We start from the raw sequence: 21,869 nt of genomic DNA on the forward strand, positions 1-21,869 counted from the left end.
ACTATATAGCTAATGATAGATTAGTAAGCTAATGTTAGATTTTCCCTTATGATTGATTGTTTCCCTTATTCAGTAATTTTTCATCATGCAGAACAGGCTGATGTTATTTTATATAACCTTAAATTTCTGTTGTATTTCTTTGATTAAAGAAGAGGTAAGGTGTTTCTTTCCTTTCTTTTTTTTATTGGTAAAACATTTGATTTAAAACTTTTTATTCACCTACAAAACCCTTAGTGATGGATAAATGTTGAACGACTGACACTACTTTAAGAGCTTGTGCTTTCAAGAGTGTCCATTAGGTGGTTTAATGATAGCTTCATCACAGATCTTTTCTCTTTTCTAAAATCTTTGTTAAGGGTATAGAAAATCCATTTCACTGGATCAATATCTTTACTTTGATTCAAATCCTGAGTTGTTCAAGGAAAACAGGAGGTGTCCTTCCTTCCCAAGTTCATAAAGCTTTTAAAATTTTTAATAAAAATGATAATTGTGCATTAATCTATCTCTTGATAGTAATTGTGCTTGTTTCTAAATGAAACCTAGAATTTTTCAGATAAGTACAAGAAATAATGCTTCAGAATAAAGTGTGTTTTCTTTCCACATTTTAGTAATTTTAAAAATAGATTTTAAAGAGTGATATTGTTCCTACAAAAGCCTTGGAAAGGAAACATTGGGCTTTTTAAATATCTGCATATTTTGCTTGTTTGCTAGTACTGAAAATTATTTTTGGATGAATGAATATATCCCTATTTTCTCTATTCTTCTGCAAAACTTTCTCATTTGCTTGCATTTTGAGAGAAATGAGAAGCAACTCATTCACTTATTCACTCAACACTTAAAGAACCCTTACAACATTTCAGGCATTTTGTTAGGATCTGAGACCATACAATTAAATAGGTTAAGACCTTGGATCTTGAAGGCTAAAAATGTGTTGAATGAAGCAGCCATGTAAAAAAAAAATGTGTATTTTACTATGTGCAGTGTTTTATATTAACAGTATACATTCTGTATTATGAAATAATTTAAACCAAATTATTTGCTGTTCTTTGCCATTTGTATGTGCTTATTATATATTATATATGTGTATTATCTATTATATATATGTTTATATGCTATAAGCATTATATATTAATCATAAACATTATATATTAATCATAAACACTTTATATTAATATCATAAACATTATATATCATTCTATAAGTACATTTATGTTCAATGAGTGTGGTGTTGTTAGAGTTGACTTACTTGAAGACATTTTAAAACAGACATAGAAATCGTTATTTTCAAAACAAAGAAGTGTCACGTATAAGACAAAGCTAAGATAAATTCAGAGCAGTAATAATGAATTTTACTGACCTCCTTATTTACTATCATTAATTGGTACAATACAATGTATTATGTTAGTAATGTAAAAACAATACAGTAGATATTCCCAAACAACTAAAGAAAAATGCCATTCTGTTTTGTGAAGATGTGAAACAGGATGAAATGAATTCATATTCCATGTAGGAATAGATTATTTCTGAAGCAAGCCTGGAATTACTATTTAAGTAAACTTCAGTTAAAAAAAAATACTGTCAATCCTGAGGTGCCTGGGTGGCACAGTCAGTTAAACGTTGGACTCTTGATTTCAGCTCTGATCACAATCTCATGGTTCGTGAGTTCAAACCCAGTGTCCGGCTTGGGATTCTCTCTCTCCTTCTCTCTCTCTCAAAATTAAATAAATAAATAAACTTTTAAAAAATATTCCCAATTTTTTGAAAGCAAAAAATCTACAAATAACTTAAGAAATATGAACAGAAAAAGAAAGTTTAAAATTATTAACAGATAACTTGGCAAAGGCATGCAATAAAAGGTTTGGATTGTACGGTATTCACTTTCTCATTCCTATTTATACCTTGGTTGGTAAAAAGATTAATGGGCTAATACATGCATAAATTTAAGATTATTTTTAAAATCATTATTTATTATCTGTTGTGCATTGTGACACTTTTTAGAAGTGACACTTTCTCCATTTGTTTTGATATATAACAAAATAAATAGTAGAGAAAAATATGTTTACCTGTTGTTTTCAATTATTAAAATATATATTTTGAAGAAATCCTGGAGACTGAAGATTCTTAAATTTAACTCACTTTTTTATTTTTTTTTTTTTTTTATTTTTTTATTTTTTTTTATTTTTTTAAAATTTTTTTTTTTCAACGTTTATTTATTTTTGGGACAGAGAGAGACAGAGCATGAACGGGGGAGGGACAGAGAGAGAGGGAGACACAGAATCGGAAACAGGCTCCAGGCTCTGAGCCATCAGCCCAGAGCCTGACGCGGGGCTCGAACTCACGGACCGTGAGATCGTGACCTGGCTGAAGTCGGACGCTTAACCGACTGCGCCACCCAGGCGCCCCTTAACTCACTTTTTTAAATGACTATAACTTTTGGTTTGTCTTTTTATTGGCTAAGATAACTGAATAAGTATCGGAGTTCTATACCAATTTAAAGACATTTTTATAGAATATTATTGATATTTCACTAAAATAATTTTAACCTAGCAGTGCTTGATCAACTCCCTTATGGATACAACAAAGTGATTGATGAAAATAAAATAGAAGTAGTAATGACGGATATCTTTATCATTAAGTAAAAACCTGTTAAAGCACAAATTACTTTTTGTTATTAAAAAAATTTGGGGTACCTGGGTGGCTCAGTAGGTTAGGCATCCAATTTTGGCTCAGGTCATGATCTCACAGTTTGTGAATTAGAGCCCTGAATCTGTGATAACAGCTCAGAGCCTGGAGCCTGCCTCAGATTCTGTGTCCCTCTTTCTGTGTCCCTCCCCCACTAAACTCTTTCTCCCTCTCTCTCAAAAATAAATAAACATTGAAAAAATTTTAATAAAAAAATTCTTTGAGAAAGAGTCAAGTTTGGGGTAATAATCACATTACTGTTGTATTTGATGTGGTAAAAAATGTAATTTTGTGTATATTGTTAAAATGGACTATTTAAAGAGAAATGCTGACTTATGTGGAAACATAACTTAGAATTCTGGCTGATTGAATAAATTTGTTCACAAATGAGTGATACCCCTGCCAAAATCATAGAGGAGAGAAACTAGTTTATTTATGAGATATTTGCATTAAAAAACAAATGGTCATTTTTACAATCATGAAAAGTTGTTATCTAATGTTATCTAACAGAAGATTTATACAAGGAAGAGAGTCAGCAACAGAAATTTAAATTAAATATGAGCTAAGAGTATAAGTCTATCTAAGGCTTATAACATGAATATTTAAGATTAATTTGGGGCACCTGGGTGGCTCAGTAGGTTAAGCGTCCGACTTCGGCTAGGTCATGATCTCGCGGTATGTGAGTTTGAGCCCCGCGTCGGGCTCTGTGCTGACAGCTCAGAGCCTGGAGCCTGTTTCAGATTCTGTGTCTCCCTCTCTCTCTGACCCTCCCCCGTTCATGCTCTGTCTCTCTCTGTCTCAAAAATAAATGTTAAAAAAAAATTTAAATAAAAAAAATATTTAAGATTAATTTTACATACAACAGACCACAACAAAATTTGAATTAAGCACTTTTTAATATTTTAAAATTAATATACCAAACCAGTAAGAAAGCATAACAAAATCTTTAGTGTATTCATTCATTTAAGAATTTATTTATCAAGCACAGATTTTCAAGTATTGTGTGAGATACTGAGGAAATAGCAGTGGCTGTTTTAAAATCACATAAACGTGAAAAAGAGAACATGTAGAAGAGGTATCTTTTCTATCACACTTGAGGATAATGAATGAATGCCCTTAGCAAATGATATTTGAGTTGAGATTTAAAAGAGTTAAAGAAGCTCCCCCAGAATGGAGTATTCCAAACAATTTGTATAAAAGCAGGATGAAACACATTTATTAAAGGACCTGAAAGAAAGTGTAATTATCTGGAATTCAAAGAATGAAAAAGCATGTTAGAAGGCAAGGGAGTCAAGAAGTGTACAGATCACATGAAACTGAAAGGCTATCTTAAAAATTGTGCTTTTAATCTTAAGAGCAAAGATTAACCATGCAGAAAACTGATGGTATCAGATTTACGTTTTGAGAAGACAACTTTATTAAGTTCTAAGAGTTAGATTTAGGGGGACAACAATTAACACGAGAGAGACCATTCACTATTGTGGTAAACTAGATAAAAGTAGTAGTCGTGCAGCTATAAAAAAGAACTGAATCGATGTGAAAACTATTCAGGAGGTCAATCAACCAGACCTGATGAACTGATTGATGATAGAAATACAAGGTTACAGGAGGTGTCTGGTGTAAGTAGCTGGGTGGAGGCTGGTTGTATCTATAGAGCTAGAGGTTGCCGGATGAGGAACAGGGAGGTAGGGGTTGGAGACCTTGAGCTCATTTAGGACATAGTAAAGGCACCATGTCTTTTAGACATTCAAGTGGACATGTCCGATAGGTGCTGCATTACGTACGTGTGGTTTGTGCTAGAGAGCGGCTCTAGGATGTAAACCTGAGAATGATTGGTGAGTAGATAGAAACCGAAGTGATGGCTGTGGCTGAAAGGACCCAACCAGAATTACCAGAGAACAAATCATGATCTTGGTGATCTCAGTATTTAGAGGCTAAATTCCAAAGACAACTCAACAGAATTTGAGGGGCAATAGCCAGAGATGTAAGAGTCGAATCAGAAACATGGAGTGATAGGCTATAGAGAGGGGGGTATTCTTAAACCTAGCAAAGATCATTCTTAGACATAGAGACTAATCAACATTTTCAGTAAGGTAACTGAAGTAAAATAGAAGAGCATTGTGTTATATCCCTCGATTTTGGTTACTTCAGAGGTTATTTGGTGATCTTACCTTTTGAAAGTTCCACAGAAATGCATGCAAAACATATTATGTGCTTCAGCATTTTCTTATGCTTAAAATTCTGTATTTTGGATATGAAAGGAATCCTGAATCTTGCTTCAGGGAATAATTTGCTATACAAAGTCTCACCTCTAATAAACTACTTATACAAAACCGGCAGAGCTAACAGAAATCAGACCATATTCTGTTTTCCTCTAGTCTAACAGTTACCCACTGCTATGCATTTTACCTTGCTGACACAGATTGCCTGTGGCGACCTGCCCATATCCCTTTCGCATACACCATTTCTGGGCACTGAGCAGACCAGGAATGCCAGGGAAATGATAGTCTTCACTTCCTCCAGAGTAATCCTCAACCAAACACTAATGAAAATCGGTAAATATTCCCTAAATACTGCTCTCCCTTGCTCATTGAACACGGTAACTCTGAGGCATTCCCTACATTGTCCCTCAGAGATCCATAGCAGAATTGAATCCCAGTTCCCCACTGTGTAATCTGCTCAAGAGCACACTATTTACTTCCTTCTCTTCCTGTCTCACTTTCTTGTCCTTCCTAATACCACGTCCATAAAAGTCATGTCTCAGGGTCTGTTTGTTAGGTTTCAGTATTTGTCAGGGTTCTCCAGAGAAACAAAACTAATAAAATGTATACATAAAGAGATTTATTATAAGGGATTGGCTCACACAGCTAGGGAGGCTGCAAATCCCAACACCTGCAGGCTGAATTGCCAAGCTTGAGACCCAGAAGAGCTGATGATTTAGTTTGAGTCTGGGTCCAAAGTGCTGATAAATTAGGAGAGCTGGTGTTGTTGAGTCTGAAGACCAATTGGTTCAAGACCCAAGAAGAGCAAATGTTTCACTTTGAGTCCAAAACAGGAAAAAAGTCAATCTTCTAGTTTGAAGGCCCTCAGACAGAAAGAATTCTCTCTTATTTGGGGAGGATCATTTTTTTGTTTTATCCAGGCATTCAACTCATCTGACAAGGCCCACCCTCATTAGTGAGTGCAATCAGCTTTACTCAGTCTGCTTATTTAAATGTTGATCTCTTACCCAAGTACTCTTACTGAAATGCCCAGAATAATGTTTGGGCAAGTATCTGCGCACCCCTTGGTGCAGGCAAGTTGACACATAAAATTAAGCATCACAGACACCCAAGTTAATGCGACTCTCTTTCCTAGAATCACATTTTTCTGAAATTTCTTCTACTTCTTTTTCTGGAATGAAGCTTGTTTTTATTTGTCAGGATGAAATTACATTTTGCTTTTTATACATGTCAAATTTCAAAAGACAATAGACCTCATTTTCCAGAATCATTCTGGCTCACATTTGTTACCCTGTATAATTGTTAACATTTTGCCTTCCCTTTTTAAAATGTTCTGCTTTGAGGAAATATTACATAGTCATTATAGTCAATAACTGATTCCATAAATGTGATGGTGATAATCGAAAAATTACCAAAGTGTAATTTAATCCTTTATTAAATTTTTCTCCCCTACCGGCTAAAGGTATGATGAATATGTGTCATAGTTCTTCAAATTGTTTTTTTTTTCTGGATTATTTCACATTGAAATTATCTACCCTAATATATATGGAATGCTTATGTGCAACCAGGATATTATTGTTGATTATCAACAGTATATTATCTTGTTGAAAGGACTGAAAAAGAATGTATTTAAAACATATAAATAATTTATAAGTATGATATAAGGTCTTCCACAGGATCATAGTTTACCATTTGATATATGACAAGGCTGAGTAATATTTTCCTGAAGGAAGAGAACAAACCTAAAAATTACAGTTGATAGATACTTATCAGTTTCAAAGTCAGAGAGTGAATATAACCCCAGGATGGTTCAGTTCTTCCATCACAGGTAAGGGAAGGGAATATAATTGTGACTATCTGGAGCATTCAGAGCCTACTTTGTTTTTTGATGAGGATGCAGAGATAAGAGCAGGAGGCAATCCCACGTTGATTGGGATTCCATGTTGTGTTGGCCACACAGTGCTAGGACTAGCAATAAGCAAAACAGATGTAAGAATAAGCAGATGTAATAAGCAATGAGTATGTTCACATCATCTGTGATTTTAAGCTTATTTTCCAGTTCTGCTATGAAATATGTGTCTCTGTGTTGATGAAATAATATCACGTGGCGTGAAAATTATGTCTTAAAGTATTTTTGAATCTTCTTTCACCAAGGATGATTTTAAAATGGAAATAAAATATTTTATAATAATTATGCTGTAGCATATGTAACAAAATGTTAACTTCTAGTAATATTCAAAATAACGATTTTAAATTATTTGCCAACTGTACTTTAGAGCAAGCAACATGTGCCAAATGCTGCATTACTGTATTTCAAAGAGATTCTGCATAATGCTTATGAGACAGTATGCTTATGATCCTGAGTTCTTTGTGGGTTCTTTATTGTGATTCCTGGTATTCCTGCCACAGAAAAGTGCTGTTATTCAAATGTACATAAATGCATTCGGTCCATAATAATAGTATTCATAGCCATCTATAAATAGTCAAAGAAACAATTGTATGGAATGCTTGATATTCATCTGAACCACTTTTTGCAATTTCACTTTTATATTCAGATTTCAGAAATAACACAACAGTGGTGCTCATAAGATATTCAGATATTTTTGTTAGCTTTTCACAGATAGGGTGGTAGCTTCTTAAAATTGTATACTCTGTTTTGCTAACTCTGAGAAATTCCTTGTAAATATACACGATAGTAAGATAAAGCCTGAACCTACACCATAATGTGCAACTATTAAATGTATAGTTTTATGTGTATTTAGTGTCATTTCTTAATATTCCTTTTCATTTTTTTCTAGATACACCATCAGTTAAGATTATACCATCCACTCCTTTTCCACAAGAAGGACAGCCATTAATTTTGACTTGTGAATCCAAAGGAAAACCACTGTAAGTGATTTAATGAGCAATAAAGTTTTTCACTTTTTCTCCTATACTGCTTTGATTTCAGGCTTTAACGGCAGAAATCCACTGTTTTTGTCTTTTCTTGGTGGGCAAAGTCATCTCTAGAACAGAAATCCCCTGAACCATGTCTTCATTAAGTATCTGTGGAAGATTGGTCTTTTACTTTGTCATCTAGTGAAGTTTCTGGGAAGGTTTCCAGCTGTGATTTTTTTTTTCTTTTTATTTCTAGTAAGATATTTCAACCTGAAAGGAAAGTGGGCTTAATCAGTCACTGTTTATGAGATTGATAGAAGTTACACATTGCTGAACTTCTCCCATGAAAATCTTTGAAAATATTGAAACATCCTCAAAATATCCCCAAGTTTTAAAATTAAAAGGGAAATCATTTTTGTAATAAGGGAAATAACATCTACATTTCTAATATAGCCCCCATGAGACATAATTTGTGAATGTGATATGCTTCAACATTTCCAAATGTAAGGTGATTTCATTATTAGAATACATAAGTTCTAATATCACTTCAACTTTAAATTACTTTTTGGCGTTCATGTTTATAAACATTTAACATGTTTATAAACACAGAAAATCTATTTTTATAAAAAATTTAAGTGTGAATTATCCAAATATGTATTACTCAAAGACTATTTGACAGCCATTTGATCATTCTAATATAGTGGGAGTCTAGATTGAGCTGAAAGTCATTTATTTGATTATTTTAAAAGCTTCCAATTAATTTGTATTTCTGTTTAAATTTTAATAGGAGAAATTTAATTGTTTTCAGTATATAATGATAGGGGGCTGCTTCTGTGCAAATCAAGTTAAATTCTTAAAAAAATTATGCCTGATAATATTTGTTATTTAAGTGTATACTTATTATTCCATGAGAAATTTTTCTAAAAGAATTTTAAGACAGAGCCTGAAATATCAAATCCTCAATTATGTGGTATTATAATTTTTAACACACTAAGTGAATTCACACTTTTTTAATCAAAGTTTTGATATTTTAAAACTGTTCTCTCCTCCAGTATTTTTTTTCTAACGATAAAAATAATACTGATTTAAAGAACATTCAGTAAATCCATTATTTTTCTTCTATCTTTTAAAAAACACTTAAGGCATTTTAGACCTTGAAAGGAAAAAACTTTCTCATAGTAGCTTACTACATATACACTGTGCAATTCACTTATATAGTTCTCACCTTCTGATAAGCTTAAATTGCTTATAGAAAACATTTTTCTACCACAGTATGCTGAGTGTAGCCGTGCGTGTTGGTATTATAGCTTTAACAAGAACTTCTGGCTACAAATTCAGTACTTTCAACTAGAGAAGGAAATGGAATAGACTCTAGTCAGCTTCAGACATGCTTAATTCCTAATTTCTTTAGTTGTGATTCTGTGTATCTAACAACAGAGTTTCTTTCCTAACTTTTCCTTCCATTCCCCCCCCCCCCCCCCCCCGTTGCTTTCACTTATTATTTCCCACAACAGTCTCTCTCTGTTTGCTTCTGCTTCTGTTGTTATTTTGTTTTGATTTGTTTTTGCTTTTCTTCCTCCTTATAATCTCAGAGGTCAGCATATACATGAGGACACGAAGGAACTCAGGGTGAGGGCATAGCAAAGGAGTTTTGCTTTTACCTTTTCTTCACTGATCTGCCCCAAAGTACATATGTGTACATTTGGAATATGTGTACAACTTAGGCAATTAAATGAGATGACGATGGGGGCGCCTGGGTGGCGCAGTCGGTTAAGCGTCCGACTTCAGCCAGGTCACGATCTCAACTGTCCGTGAGTTCGAGCCCCGCGTCAGGCTCTGGGCTGATGGCTCAGAGCCTGGAGCCTGTTTCCGATTCTGTGTCTCCCTCTCTCTCTGTCCCTCCCCCGCTCATGCTCTGTCTCTCTCTGTCCCAAAAATAAATAAACGTTGAAAAAAAAAAATAAAAAAAATAAATGAGATGACGATGGAAATGATATATCCCTGTTCAAATAGCATCTAATTACCTGTCAATGATCTACTCTTTGGTTCCACATCTACTTCCACCAGTAGAAAGAGCATTTAATTTATGTGAATAATTCATTTGGGAGGTCTACATAATTGGCTCTTTAGGTAGTTGTTTTTCACCAGTTCAGATATGGTTGAATAATTTATGGTTGTGTCCTATTGTGGGTCTCTGTTCCAGTTACCTAGAAATAAGCGTGGGTGTGTATTACTCCTCTGCACTGCAGATGAACAAAAAGTATAATAGCCTTTCATTTATTTATTTTACTTAGTAATACAAAGCTTCCAGAAGTTTGGGAAATAGAAATGCTACATTTGTCAGAAAAATCCCGATTAATATCATAGCACTTTGGAAAAAGATAAAGGAGATAAGAAAGCACTCCTTATTTTACAGAAACGAAAACTAAATCTCAACAATGGTAACCAAATTTCCTTTATTCACCCAAGTTTAAAATGGATGACTCAGGATTTAAATTCAGTTCAATCAGTGCCCCAGACTTCCATTCGTTCAGCTGTTTTCTATTTCAATTGCCAAGTTTAAATTGTCACTTATGCTAGCCAAAGTAACTTTTGAAGAACTAGGATGGTCCCTACAATAATGTTTAGCCCTGAAGATGAACCCCTAGATGCCTGAAGGTGAAAAACTGGTTAGTCTTAAGAAATATTTTCCTTTTTCCATCCTCTTTTAGCAGGCCTTTTTCTACATGCATGCCCTTTCTGGAAAGTTGACAAAAGCCTAACAAACTGACTGTTTCTAGCAGGAGGTTATAACCACACAAAATATCTGTGATTAGTATAATATCTTCTGGTCACTCCATAAGAGTTAAAATGGTCTTTATATTTTATCTTCAACCTTATAGTTCCCAATGTTATATTCTGTATGCTATAGCCTACAAATTAATATGTATTAACTGATTCTCTTGTGCTGTACACTCATTTGCAATTTCCTTTTTATCATTTTCTTTCCTAGTAGATTGCCAGGCCATTGATATTAGAGAAATAGCCATCTTCTTTGAGTCCTTCTCGTCTTTAGACCACTGCTTCTCTTCTGTTCTTCCGAATCATCTTAAAATCCACTCTTCTGCATTTTCGAAGTAACTATCATTTCTAGTAAATGAAGGCATTAACTTCTTTAAAGACAGAGTAATTCCTAGCCTCTCTTTAGTTTTATTCTATCCCCAACAGTGCCAGATGAGGCATATAGGACAAAAACCAAGGTAAGACTGAAAAGAAATCATTGGATTTTCCCAGAAGGAAATCTTACTGATCATAAAGAAAACAGTCTCACTAGAGCAAGTAGAACAGAAGGCAAATTGAAATGGATTAATCAGGAAATTAGTAGGCGGTGGGGAAGTAAAATAAATGGAAAGGCCACCCATTTCAGAAAATGAATCATGAAAAGTAGAACGGAATGAGAAAAGAAATTTTTGTCAAACAGGGTTTTAAAATAAAAACAATAGTAAGAGAGATTGTCCATATTTTGAGATAGAATTTTAAAAAATCCCAAAGAATGGGAGTGAAAATGACTTGTGTGATATCACATACACCCAGTGGGCAGGCTTGAATTTCCTGTCTTACTCTGGTACTCACTGTCAAAGTTCTGCTCTATTACTTTGCAGGTCTTATACCTGATTCCCCATGTTGTTATTTTGAAACCACGAAAAAGCAACACGGCAGCTTTTCTTCCTATTGACTACACAAACACTTAATTTCCACTATCTTTACCATTTATGCCTGATGCACCTTGAATAAGCAGGTGAAAAATAGAAATGGATAATGGATATATGATTCTTTTTCATCTTGTACCTTTAATCCATGATCAAATCTTTATTGTTTCTTAAAAAAAATATTTGACCGAGGGGCGCCTGGGTGGCACAGTCGGTTAAGCATCTGATTCTTGATTTCAGCTGAGGTCATGATCTCATAATTCGTGAGTTCAAGCCCTGTGTTGGGCTCTGCACTGCCAGTGCAGAGCCTGCTTGGGATTCCCTCTCTCTCTGTCTCCCCTGCTCATTCACTGTCTCTCTCTCAAAATAAGTAAATAAACATTAAAAAAAATATTTGATGTATAATTTCCTGAAGAATGAGTTATTCACAGTTATTAGGCATATGGATAGTAGACAAAATAACACTACTATCTTTTGTATAAATCATGAAATGATGGCATGGTTCAATTAGTACTGAAACTCATGTTCCTAACCTGCCCTCCTGTATGCTAATGTTGTTTTCCTTGTTCTAAATGTGAGGGCCCCAGTGACTGTTTATGAACAATCATGCCTTATTTGCCTGTTTTGGATGGAAGCCTTTTGCTGTTTTCCTGTGGAACAGCTGCATAACTTGGGCCAGGACCAAATTGTTCCAGTTGACATTACTATAGAGGCATTGTATTCTTTCCTTAAAAGAGAGATTACTGTACATGTCTGTCTATTGTTTTAATTTTAGTTTAAAGTGAGGACAGAGCTAATGCCAACCACTTTTCTTTCAAGTCCCCAGAGTTTTTGCAACCTTCTTCTTTCTTTGGCTGAATTCCCAGACAGCTTTCAGGCAGCAGCATTCTCCATTTATAGAAGTAGAGAAAGAAAAAAGCTGTTACATTACATTAAAGTCATGACCTTAAAAGGTATGGGGTTGCCCCCCCACCACAAGCTATAGCTAAAGAATCATCATTTATTTTAATCAAATGTTTAACACTATGTAAATTTGCTTCACAAAAGCAGTGGGACATTTTCAGTCAAATAAATGTATATTTGGCATTTAATCTATAAAAGAAAATAATTATAGGTATGGATAAACTTTTCTGTGTATCCAGCATGATGTTTATGTTTTGCTTACTATTTTACCTTCTGATAACCACAATTTTTCTTATGTTTTGGCATAAATCTAATATACATAATAGCCTAGCACAAAACATCCCTTGTTAGGGACAATTATGTGTCCCTCTAAAATGGGACAAAATGATTTTTAAAATGATCAAGAATTTAAGAAGAAATCTGATAAGAACATATTGATGCATTTGATGCACTTTCCTATTAGCATAATAGAGATGAAAATGAGATGTAAATTAAGGCAAAACAGTTTTATTATATCAAGCCAGTTTTCTCAGCCTAAAATGACATTTTTACAAATCATAGTTTATTTATTACTTGTCATACAATCTAATCACAGCCAGAAGAAATGACAAAGTAAACCAGGAGTTAAAGAAAGCCAGTCATCATCAGAGTGAAATGTTGTAGGCCAAAACTGGACAAAAACGTAAATTTTGAAAAAAGAATATTGATCTACAGTAATAGCAATGTCATACCATTTGACCTAATGCAAAATAGATGTTAATTACACGATAGTTATTTCTCTACTGCCATCTATGTTATAGAAAGCTATCTCATTAACCATCCAGGTCTGTATTTCTGTTCAGATATGATGCCTAAGTGGTCATGCTCTGGGGCATTAAAAGCTGTGGGGTACATTAGAAAGAGAAACACAAAACTAGGTTTGAATTACAAATCTGTGGATATCTGTGGCCTGAGTGGATTTGAAAAAGTCATTTAGCGACATGAAGTATTTTATTTTTAATTAATAAACTTTACTTTTCAGAGCAGTTGTAGGTTCACAGTGAAATTGAGTAGAAAGTACAGAGTCCCCATATACCCCCATCTCCACACATGTTCAACATCCCCTACTATCAACATCCCACAAACCATGAACCTACATGGACCTATCATTTTTAAAACAAAATCCATAGTTTACATCAGGGTTCACTCTTATTCTCTAAAAATTAATAGAATTGAATCTAGTGAACAAATTGTTTTAAAGATTACTAACAATGTATATGGAATTTCTGCTTCTAAGTAAATTTATAATAAATAATAATCATGAAGATGATAAATTATGATTTTTTTCAAAGAATTACAGATTCTATATCTTACCAAATTTTAAACTTAGGAGTCTTAATTATATATTTAATACATATGCTAATATTGGACTGCTATGGCAATCCTAGAAACTGAGTTATCATCTCAAATTTCTTCCATGGCTCCGAAATTCAAGGTTCCATGCAGAATGAACACGCTCTAGGACAATGGTCTGTGACTTTCAATAGCCTGTTTGAACAGCAAAGGTATCTATACCAGAGTCATGGCTGACTGAACTGATTGAGCAACATGGCTATGTTAGCTGAGGTTAAATGGTAATAATGAGGTGATAGAAGAGAGGCAGAGGCATGAACCCCTGTCAGGGGCAAAATATAATATAGCTTGAAATGTGAAACTGGAAAATACTGAGCCACAGGTACAGTACCTTCATAGTGCTAAAGGTAGAAAAAGTTTTAGAGTAATTCGAATGGACTGGAAGGGATAGAGAATGAGTTCTGGTCCCACACACGTGAAAAAGGCTACACTCCAGAGCACTTCTGCTGGGATGAAAGAGAAGTTATAACCAGTTAGCAAGTTTTGACCAAAAGCCAAAACAGGAGATCTGAAAATCTTACACAACTGAAACTGAGTGAAAGGCATGACTCATGAGTGTTTGAGAATCCAGGGTCTGTGATGTATAAAACCTTATTTTGATATGGCTTCCCAAATTGTTTTGTTTATTCTGTTATTTAAACCATGCAACTATCTTGTTGTAAAACACTTACAAATTCATAATCATTTCTAGTTTGTAGAGATAAGGAAATAAGGAAAATAAGTCTTGTGGGGTTATATGACCTTTTCACACAGATGATAAATGGTAGAACTGAGATTACAAACATGCTTTAAAAAAATTTGACAACAACTGGAACACCTGTGTGACTCAGTTATTTGAACGTCGGACTTCAGCTCAGGTCATGATCTCAGGGTTTGTGAGTTCGAACACTACATTGCACTCTCTGCTGTCAGCATGGAGCCCTGCTTGCACTCTCTCTCTCAAAAATAAATAAACATTAAAAAAATTAACAACACTAATGGTTATGTTTTCTTGTTTACCCAATGTTTTCAGTTCTCCTATTTTATTGATTTTTCACAATAACCTGGTCAAGTTGGCAAGAATGAGAGCTCTCACCAACTATTGGGAAAGCCTATATTTCAATCAAATATGTAAAACAAAATGTAATTTATAACACAATTAGCACTTATGTAAGCTCAAACCTATTGGTATATCTAAGTATTTCTAAAGAGCTTCTAAATATATCTAAATAACTTCTGACTAGATTTTATGATTCAGTATATTTGTTTTCTTATGACATATTTGACTTTAAAAGCAGATTATATTCTTAATTTTATATATCTTTAAGAAGATTAGGACTGCAGGTTACAACCACAAGGCGATACCAATGCAAATGCAGTGTGAAGTCCTAAAGGTTGAATAGAATGAGCTGGAAGTTAAAAGAAAACACTCTTACAAGTCTGTTTTCTTAAGTGCTTTGCTTACAATATCACCAAAATCATTGGTGGAATAAATATGAGGGCCTCCTTACCATTTAGATACTCTCACAATGTCAGTTGTTGGCATAATAAAGGTTGCGGGACATTTAGATTTTGTTTTGTTTTGTTTTGTGTTTTTGTTTTTGGGTTTTTTTTTGTTTGTTTGTTTTGTTTTGTTTTGTTTTGCTTGTGTTTGTGTTCCAATATCTAGATTCAACTTTGACTTAATTAATTAAAGGCCATATAGCCAGTTTCTTCTACCATGTTTCCAAAGGTATAAAAATTGGGAAATTAGCTCTAAGTTTTCATAATTAAAAAGCCTATATATTCATGTGCTGTCCTTCCCATATGAATTTCTTTTCTGAGGCCCATATGGTCTTTTTCTCCCATCTCATGGCTTCAAAATTTAATCACACATTGACTCTCTGGAAACACACAAGTGGTTATCTTGGAAATGAGACCGAATATATTTGGTTTTGTTTTCGAAACAAGAAGCTGACTCTCAGTACTCTCCACTGCTGTTATTTAGGCTGGGCATCTGTAGTGTGTTGGGCACTCAATCATTTTCAATTAAATGTTCCTATGTCTTGCAAAAGTCCCATAAGAGCATGCAGAACCACGATTATAGATCCATAGAGGAAATGTACTTCTTGAACATTTCTTGGTAAGCAGTTTTCTTGCAACAAAAAGCCAATTATTTTGAGGGATTATGTAAATGTTCATTGGGAAACTAACACAAAAATGTCTCAGTATGTTTACGACACCATTGTGGAATGATGCTGTCATATACGTTGATGAGATTTTCAAGATGTGGACTTTTAGGCTCATGGGTTTAAAAATCTGTAGGTTTTTATGTATTAATTATGAGATTACATCCTAGTATTTTACTCTTTATCTAAAGATATATAAACATTGCCTGTGTGTTTATACAAAAACAAGTTATCAAAATGGTAATTGTAGGAAAATTGCAGAAACAAAAATCACTCCTAATATTAGAAAAACCTAAAATTCTAATACTATACCTCATCCTTTTTTTATATCTCATCCTTAATTAAAGAAAACATTAACCTTTGCTCAGCAAGTGCTATTCATTAAGATTTGTTTTTTTATACTTGCAATTTTTTAAAAAAATTTGATTGATTTGTATTTAAATTCAAGTTAGTTAACATACAGTGTAGTCTTGGCTTCAGGAGTAGAACCCAGTGATTCATCTCTTACATATGACACCCAGTGCACATCCTGAAAAGTGCCCTTCTTAATGCCCATCACCCGTTTAACCCATCTGCCCAATGCACCCCCTTCCAGCAACCCTCAGTTTATTCTGTGTATTTAAGAGTCTCTCATGGTTTGCCTCCCTCTCTGTTTTTACTTTTTTTTCCTTCTCTTCCCCTATGTTCATCTCCTGAGTTTCTCAAAGTCCACTTATGAGTGATATCATGTGATATCTGCCTTTCTCCAACTGACTTATTTCGCATAGCACAATACCCTCTAGTTCCATCCACATTGTTGCAACTAGCAAGATTTCTTTCTTTTTCATCACTGAGTAATATGCCATTGTGTGTAGGTATGCATAGATAGATAGATAGATGTCATAATGTTAGAGCTTAAAATACCTCTGGTGATCACAAGTTAACTTACAGAGAAATAGATTATTCTGTGCTTGTGTTAAATATTTTGACTATTATGTTTGCATAATATGTGAAGGAAACAAAATGTGGAAGCTAAAATTAATTCTTAAAAGTGAAATAGAAAAATCTTTTTTTTCAGCTAAGTGTCCAAAGCATTCAAAATATTCCAATTTAAGAAACAAAAACCTTTAACAGCACTTCTCAGTTGTGGTGAATTCATTCTTCTTAGAATTCTTTCTTTACTGTTTGTGCCATTCACCTGATTCTATATATATTTACTTTAGAGAGGATGGGCCAAATCAGTAACAAGGGCATTTTTGAGACAACAAATCTGAGAACACAGTAAAATATCAGCCTTGTTCTTTTGAGGGAAATGTAGAATAATAAATACCTTTCTCCTTTGAAAAGATAAAGCCATTGTCTAAAGGACACTAAGAAGGAGTCTATATGTACTTTTTATAAAACAAATTCAAAACAAGAGGTGTTCTTAGTATATAATGAGGATAAAACCCTAAGAGTGCTAAAACCACATCAGTTAGATTCTAAATTAATGTTGAATATTCATAATCAAATAGAATTACTATGTGCTAATTATTTCGTGGGTTTTCATAATGCGTAGGTTTCATAAAATCTATCTTCCACAAAGATAAGTGCTTGTTCACATATGCCATTTGTCTGGTAGAACACTTTTCCTTTATTAATTAATTAATTAATTTATTTATTTATCTATCTATCTATCTAATTGAAGCATAGTTGACATATAACATTATGTTATTTTTAGGTGTACAGTATAGTGATTGGACATTTATATACATTATGATATAAATGCTCACCACACAGAGTATAGTTACTATCTGTCACCACACAAAGTTATAATATTATTGACTATATTCCTATACTGTACTTTATATCCCATGACTGTTTTATTTTATAACTGGAAATTTGTATCTCTTAATCCCCTTCACCCATTTTGCCATCCCTCCACACCCTTCCCCTCTGACAAACACCAATTTGTTTTCTGTATTCATGAGTCTTTCTGTTTCGTTTGCTTTGGATTTTAGATTTCACATATAAGTGAAATCATACATTATTTGTCTTTTTCTGTCTGACTTATTTCACTTAGCATAATGCCCTCTGAGTCTATCCAAGTTATTGCAAATGGCAAGATTTCCAGCATTTTATGGTTGAGTAATATTCCACTGTGTGTATATGTATGTCTTTTTCATCTATTCATCCATTGATAGATTCTTAGGTTGCTTTTGTGTCTTGGCTATTGTAAATAATGCGACAATTAATATAGGGTAACATATATCTTTTTGAATTAGTATTTTCGTTTTCTTCAGATAAATACCCAGAAGTAGAATTGCTGAATTATATAGCATTTCTATTTTTAATTTTCTGAGGAAACTCTGTACTATTTTCCATATTGCCTGTACCTTTTTACATGCCCACCAACAGTGTACAAGGGTTCCTTTTTCACTACATTGTCACCAACCCTCGTTATTTCTTGTCTTTTTGATGATAGCCATTTTAACAGGTGTAATGTGATATCTCACGGTGGCTCCGATTTGGATTTCCATAAGAATTAGTGATATTGAACACTTTTTCATGCCTATTGGCGATCTGGTCTTTGGAGAAATGTTTATTAAGTTCCACTGCCTGTTTTTAATCTGTTTTTTCCGTGTTGAATCAGATGAGTTCATTATATATTTTGGATATTAATCCATTATTGGATATAACACTTGCAAATAATTTCTCCCATTCAGTAGGTTGTCTTTTTGTTTTAATGGTTTCCTTTGCTGTACAGAGCTTTTTAGTTTTATGTAGACTCAATAGTTTATTTTTGTGTTTCCCTTGCCTGAGGAGACAGATAAAATATGTGTGTGTGTGTGTGTGTGTGTGTGTGTGTGTGTGTGTGTGCATGTTTTATGGTTTCAGGTCTTTCATTTAGGTACTTAATCTATTTTGAGTTTATTTTTGTATATGGTGGAAGAGAGTAATTCAGTTTTTTTTTTTACATGCAGCTGTCCAGTTTTCCCAATAGTACTTATTAAAGAGACATTCTTTTCTTCATTATATATTCTTGCTTCCTTTGTTATAGATTAATTGACCATGAAAGTGTGGTATATTTCTGGGCACCTTATTCTGTTCCATTTATCTATGTGTCTGTTTTTATGCCAGTACCATACTGTATCATTTACTCTATTTTTGTAGTATAATGCAAAATCTGGTAATGTGATACCTCCAGTTTTGTTGTTCTTTCTCGAGATTGCTTTTGGATATTTGGGGTCTTTTGTGGTTCCATACAAATTTTAGGATTATTTGTTCTAGTTTCATGAAAAATGCTATTGGTATGTTGATTATGAGTGCATTGAATCTATAGATTGTTTGGGGTAATATGGACATTTTACGGTATTAATTCTTTCAATCCATGAGCATGGAATATCTTTCCATTTATTTGTATCATCTTCAATTTCTTTTATCAGTCTCTTAAAGTTTTCAGAGTATATGTCTCTTACCTCTTTGGTTAAACTTCTACTTAGTTTTTTTTCTTTGATACAATTGTAAATGGGATTGGTTTCTTAATTCATATTTCTGCTAGTTCCAGATTAGTGTGTATAAATGCTACAGATTTATACATATTAACTTTGTATCCTGCAACTTTACTGAATTCATTCATTAGTTCTAATAGTTTTTTTGCAGTCTTTAAAGTTTTTTATGTGTAGTATCATGCCATCTGCAACAGTAAAACTAAGAACATTCTTCTTCTGAAAGCCACATACTCAAACAATCTAAAGACATTTTCTTGCATTATACAGGTTTTTACAATGTGAGGTATATTGATTCAATTTTTCACATATAATCTCAATTAAACAGAAGCCCCTAACCTTCACAGTTTGAAAAAAAATATAAATGGCAAACAATGCCCCAAATTGTAGAAAATATGAATATTTACAAAAGTCTCTAATTAGAATAGGAAGAATCTGCCAGTAATTAATAATGGCTTTACTGCTCAACTCTTGCAAATTCAGAGTACCAGAAATATTTGGAATGTTTCAAGGAAAGAAGAAAGAAAAGAGAACCAAAATAAAAGTAGGAGAAGAGAACAGCAACCACTGTGACTTGTGACAAGCAGATGTCTCTGAAATGGTGTGCTATCACCATCTTCAACTTCATCACTAGCACTCAAGATCAGAGTATAGGGATGAACATTGTGAGGTGACTATATAAAAACAAGATTAAAAATATAATAGCTGTGCAGCTCTAGGACAAGGAGACAGGCCGTAGGAACTCTCACTGTGGGTCAGTGTTTTTCAAATTGCTGGTTGTGTCATAAGAATGAGTCATAAGATCAGTTAACAAATTGTTTTTGAAAGCCAAACATAAAATAGAAAATAATAGAATTGCAGAGGTAAATACAGAGAAATAAAGAAGAAAAAGAAAAATAAAGAAAAAGTCACATTGCATTAAAAAGAGCAAGCTTTTATTTCCTGTATGTGTTTGTGCATTATGTAAGGTTATAAAATATATTTTTCAGTGGATCACACCTCAGAAGGCTTGAAAATAATTGTATTAACACCAACTGACATGCAGCTGAAGTCTAAATCACTTCAGTTCCTCTAAAACAATCAGTATACAAAAATGTATGTTCAGACTGAAGAGACCATAGCTCAAAAAAAAAAAAGCCACTAGAATGTGATGTTAAATAATGCAGATAAGTTTGATCTTTTGAGAAGGATTTCATTCAAATGATTAAAATATACTTTCAAAAATTTAAGTCTGAATTTCAGTTTTATTCAGCATTGCTTTATATGGAATATTTAATTCCCCAGCTACCAGATAAATGATCTGCATTTTACCTTTATCTTTCTAAGACCATTGGATTTAATATTAGAAAAGAAACAAGTCATGGAGCAGAAGCAGTTCTATAATAGTAACACAGTGTTTAACATAAGCATTACATCTTATAAGGTTAATTAGCATTATTTTTACAGTAGTACAAGTAATGGATTGTAAAGAAACTCTTATATGGAAAATAGGATCCCATCATTGTAATATAATGTACTCTGGAACTGAATGGGTTTTAGGCATCTGATTAAGATGCTTATAGATACATTGTATATGGCAACAAATTGTCCTTTTAATGTATGTTGATTAAGTGGTAGATTCTGAAAAACTCAGATTCTTAAATTCTTGATTTAAAAAAAAAAGGTGAAAATGTTCCAAAACCTAGCTTAGCCAAAGGAAGATTTCAGAAGTGGCTAAGTTTCAAATAAGTTGAAAAATATTTTCTTAAGCGTGGTCGTTTTTATATATATCATGGTGATTTTAAGCTTATTGTACATACACAGAGGAATTTATTATTGCTTAGATCAGGGAATGGATGTTTGCTCAAGATTTCTTGATCTTTTAACCAGGAATTAATATTTTGTATTTACCAAAGAAAAATGTTAAGTATAGATAAGGCATGGGTAATTGTTTTGCTTTAGCGCAAAGCCCTTGAGAGATTATCTTGAGCATTTGTCACAATCTTGAATATTTTTCCTTCAGTGCTAAAATCTGTCACTCCTTCAGGATCATAGCAATCTTATCTTTTCTAGAGATAATCTTTTATTTGTTGTGCCATAAATTGGCTGGAATTATACAGTTTGCAGTGTGACTGCATTGTTTCTCAAAAGCGTTAAAATAATCATCAATGAACACTATCTTTTCAGTAAAAAGTGGTCCAGGATTTCATAGACAATCTCAAAAGGGCCATTATTTTCAAGTCTTCTAAAGAGCACTTCCCTCTTGCATGTAGGTTATTTTCTGTTTCAACTACAAGCTTTTAAATTTGGAGGCAAGAAGAGCTTTAAAAAAATAAAAAACAGAATCAAGTAGCATATGCTCAGATTAATCAGGATATGTCCTTTTCTTATTTGCTACTGAGGTTTCCAACATAAATGATGAATGTAACACTGATGTTATTGTCCTATCTAAATCTAATCTTTCATGTAATGAGACTTCTGCTTGACACTGTAGTCGTGTAATAGTTTATT

General features: G+C 33.4%; 1 protein-coding gene across 3 annotated transcripts in view; it reads left to right on the plus strand.

The window, feature by feature from the left end:
- CADM2 (cell adhesion molecule 2) overlaps positions 1-21,869 on the plus strand; it is a 1,075,089-nt gene that overhangs the window by 935,890 nt on the left and 117,330 nt on the right. For all 3 annotated transcript variants that reach the window (XM_081796571.1, XM_081796570.1, XM_081796572.1), the window contains one exon: positions 7,703-7,793. In XM_081796571.1, the coding sequence (XP_081652697.1) occupies positions 7,703-7,793 (91 nt within the window). The remainder of the gene's footprint in view (positions 1-7,702; positions 7,794-21,869) is intronic.

Source organism: Panthera onca, chromosome C2 (genome assembly GCF_046562875.1).
Source record: "Panthera onca isolate mPanOnc1 chromosome C2, mPanOnc1 haplotype 2, whole genome shotgun sequence".
NCBI lineage: Eukaryota > Metazoa > Chordata > Mammalia > Carnivora > Felidae > Panthera > Panthera onca.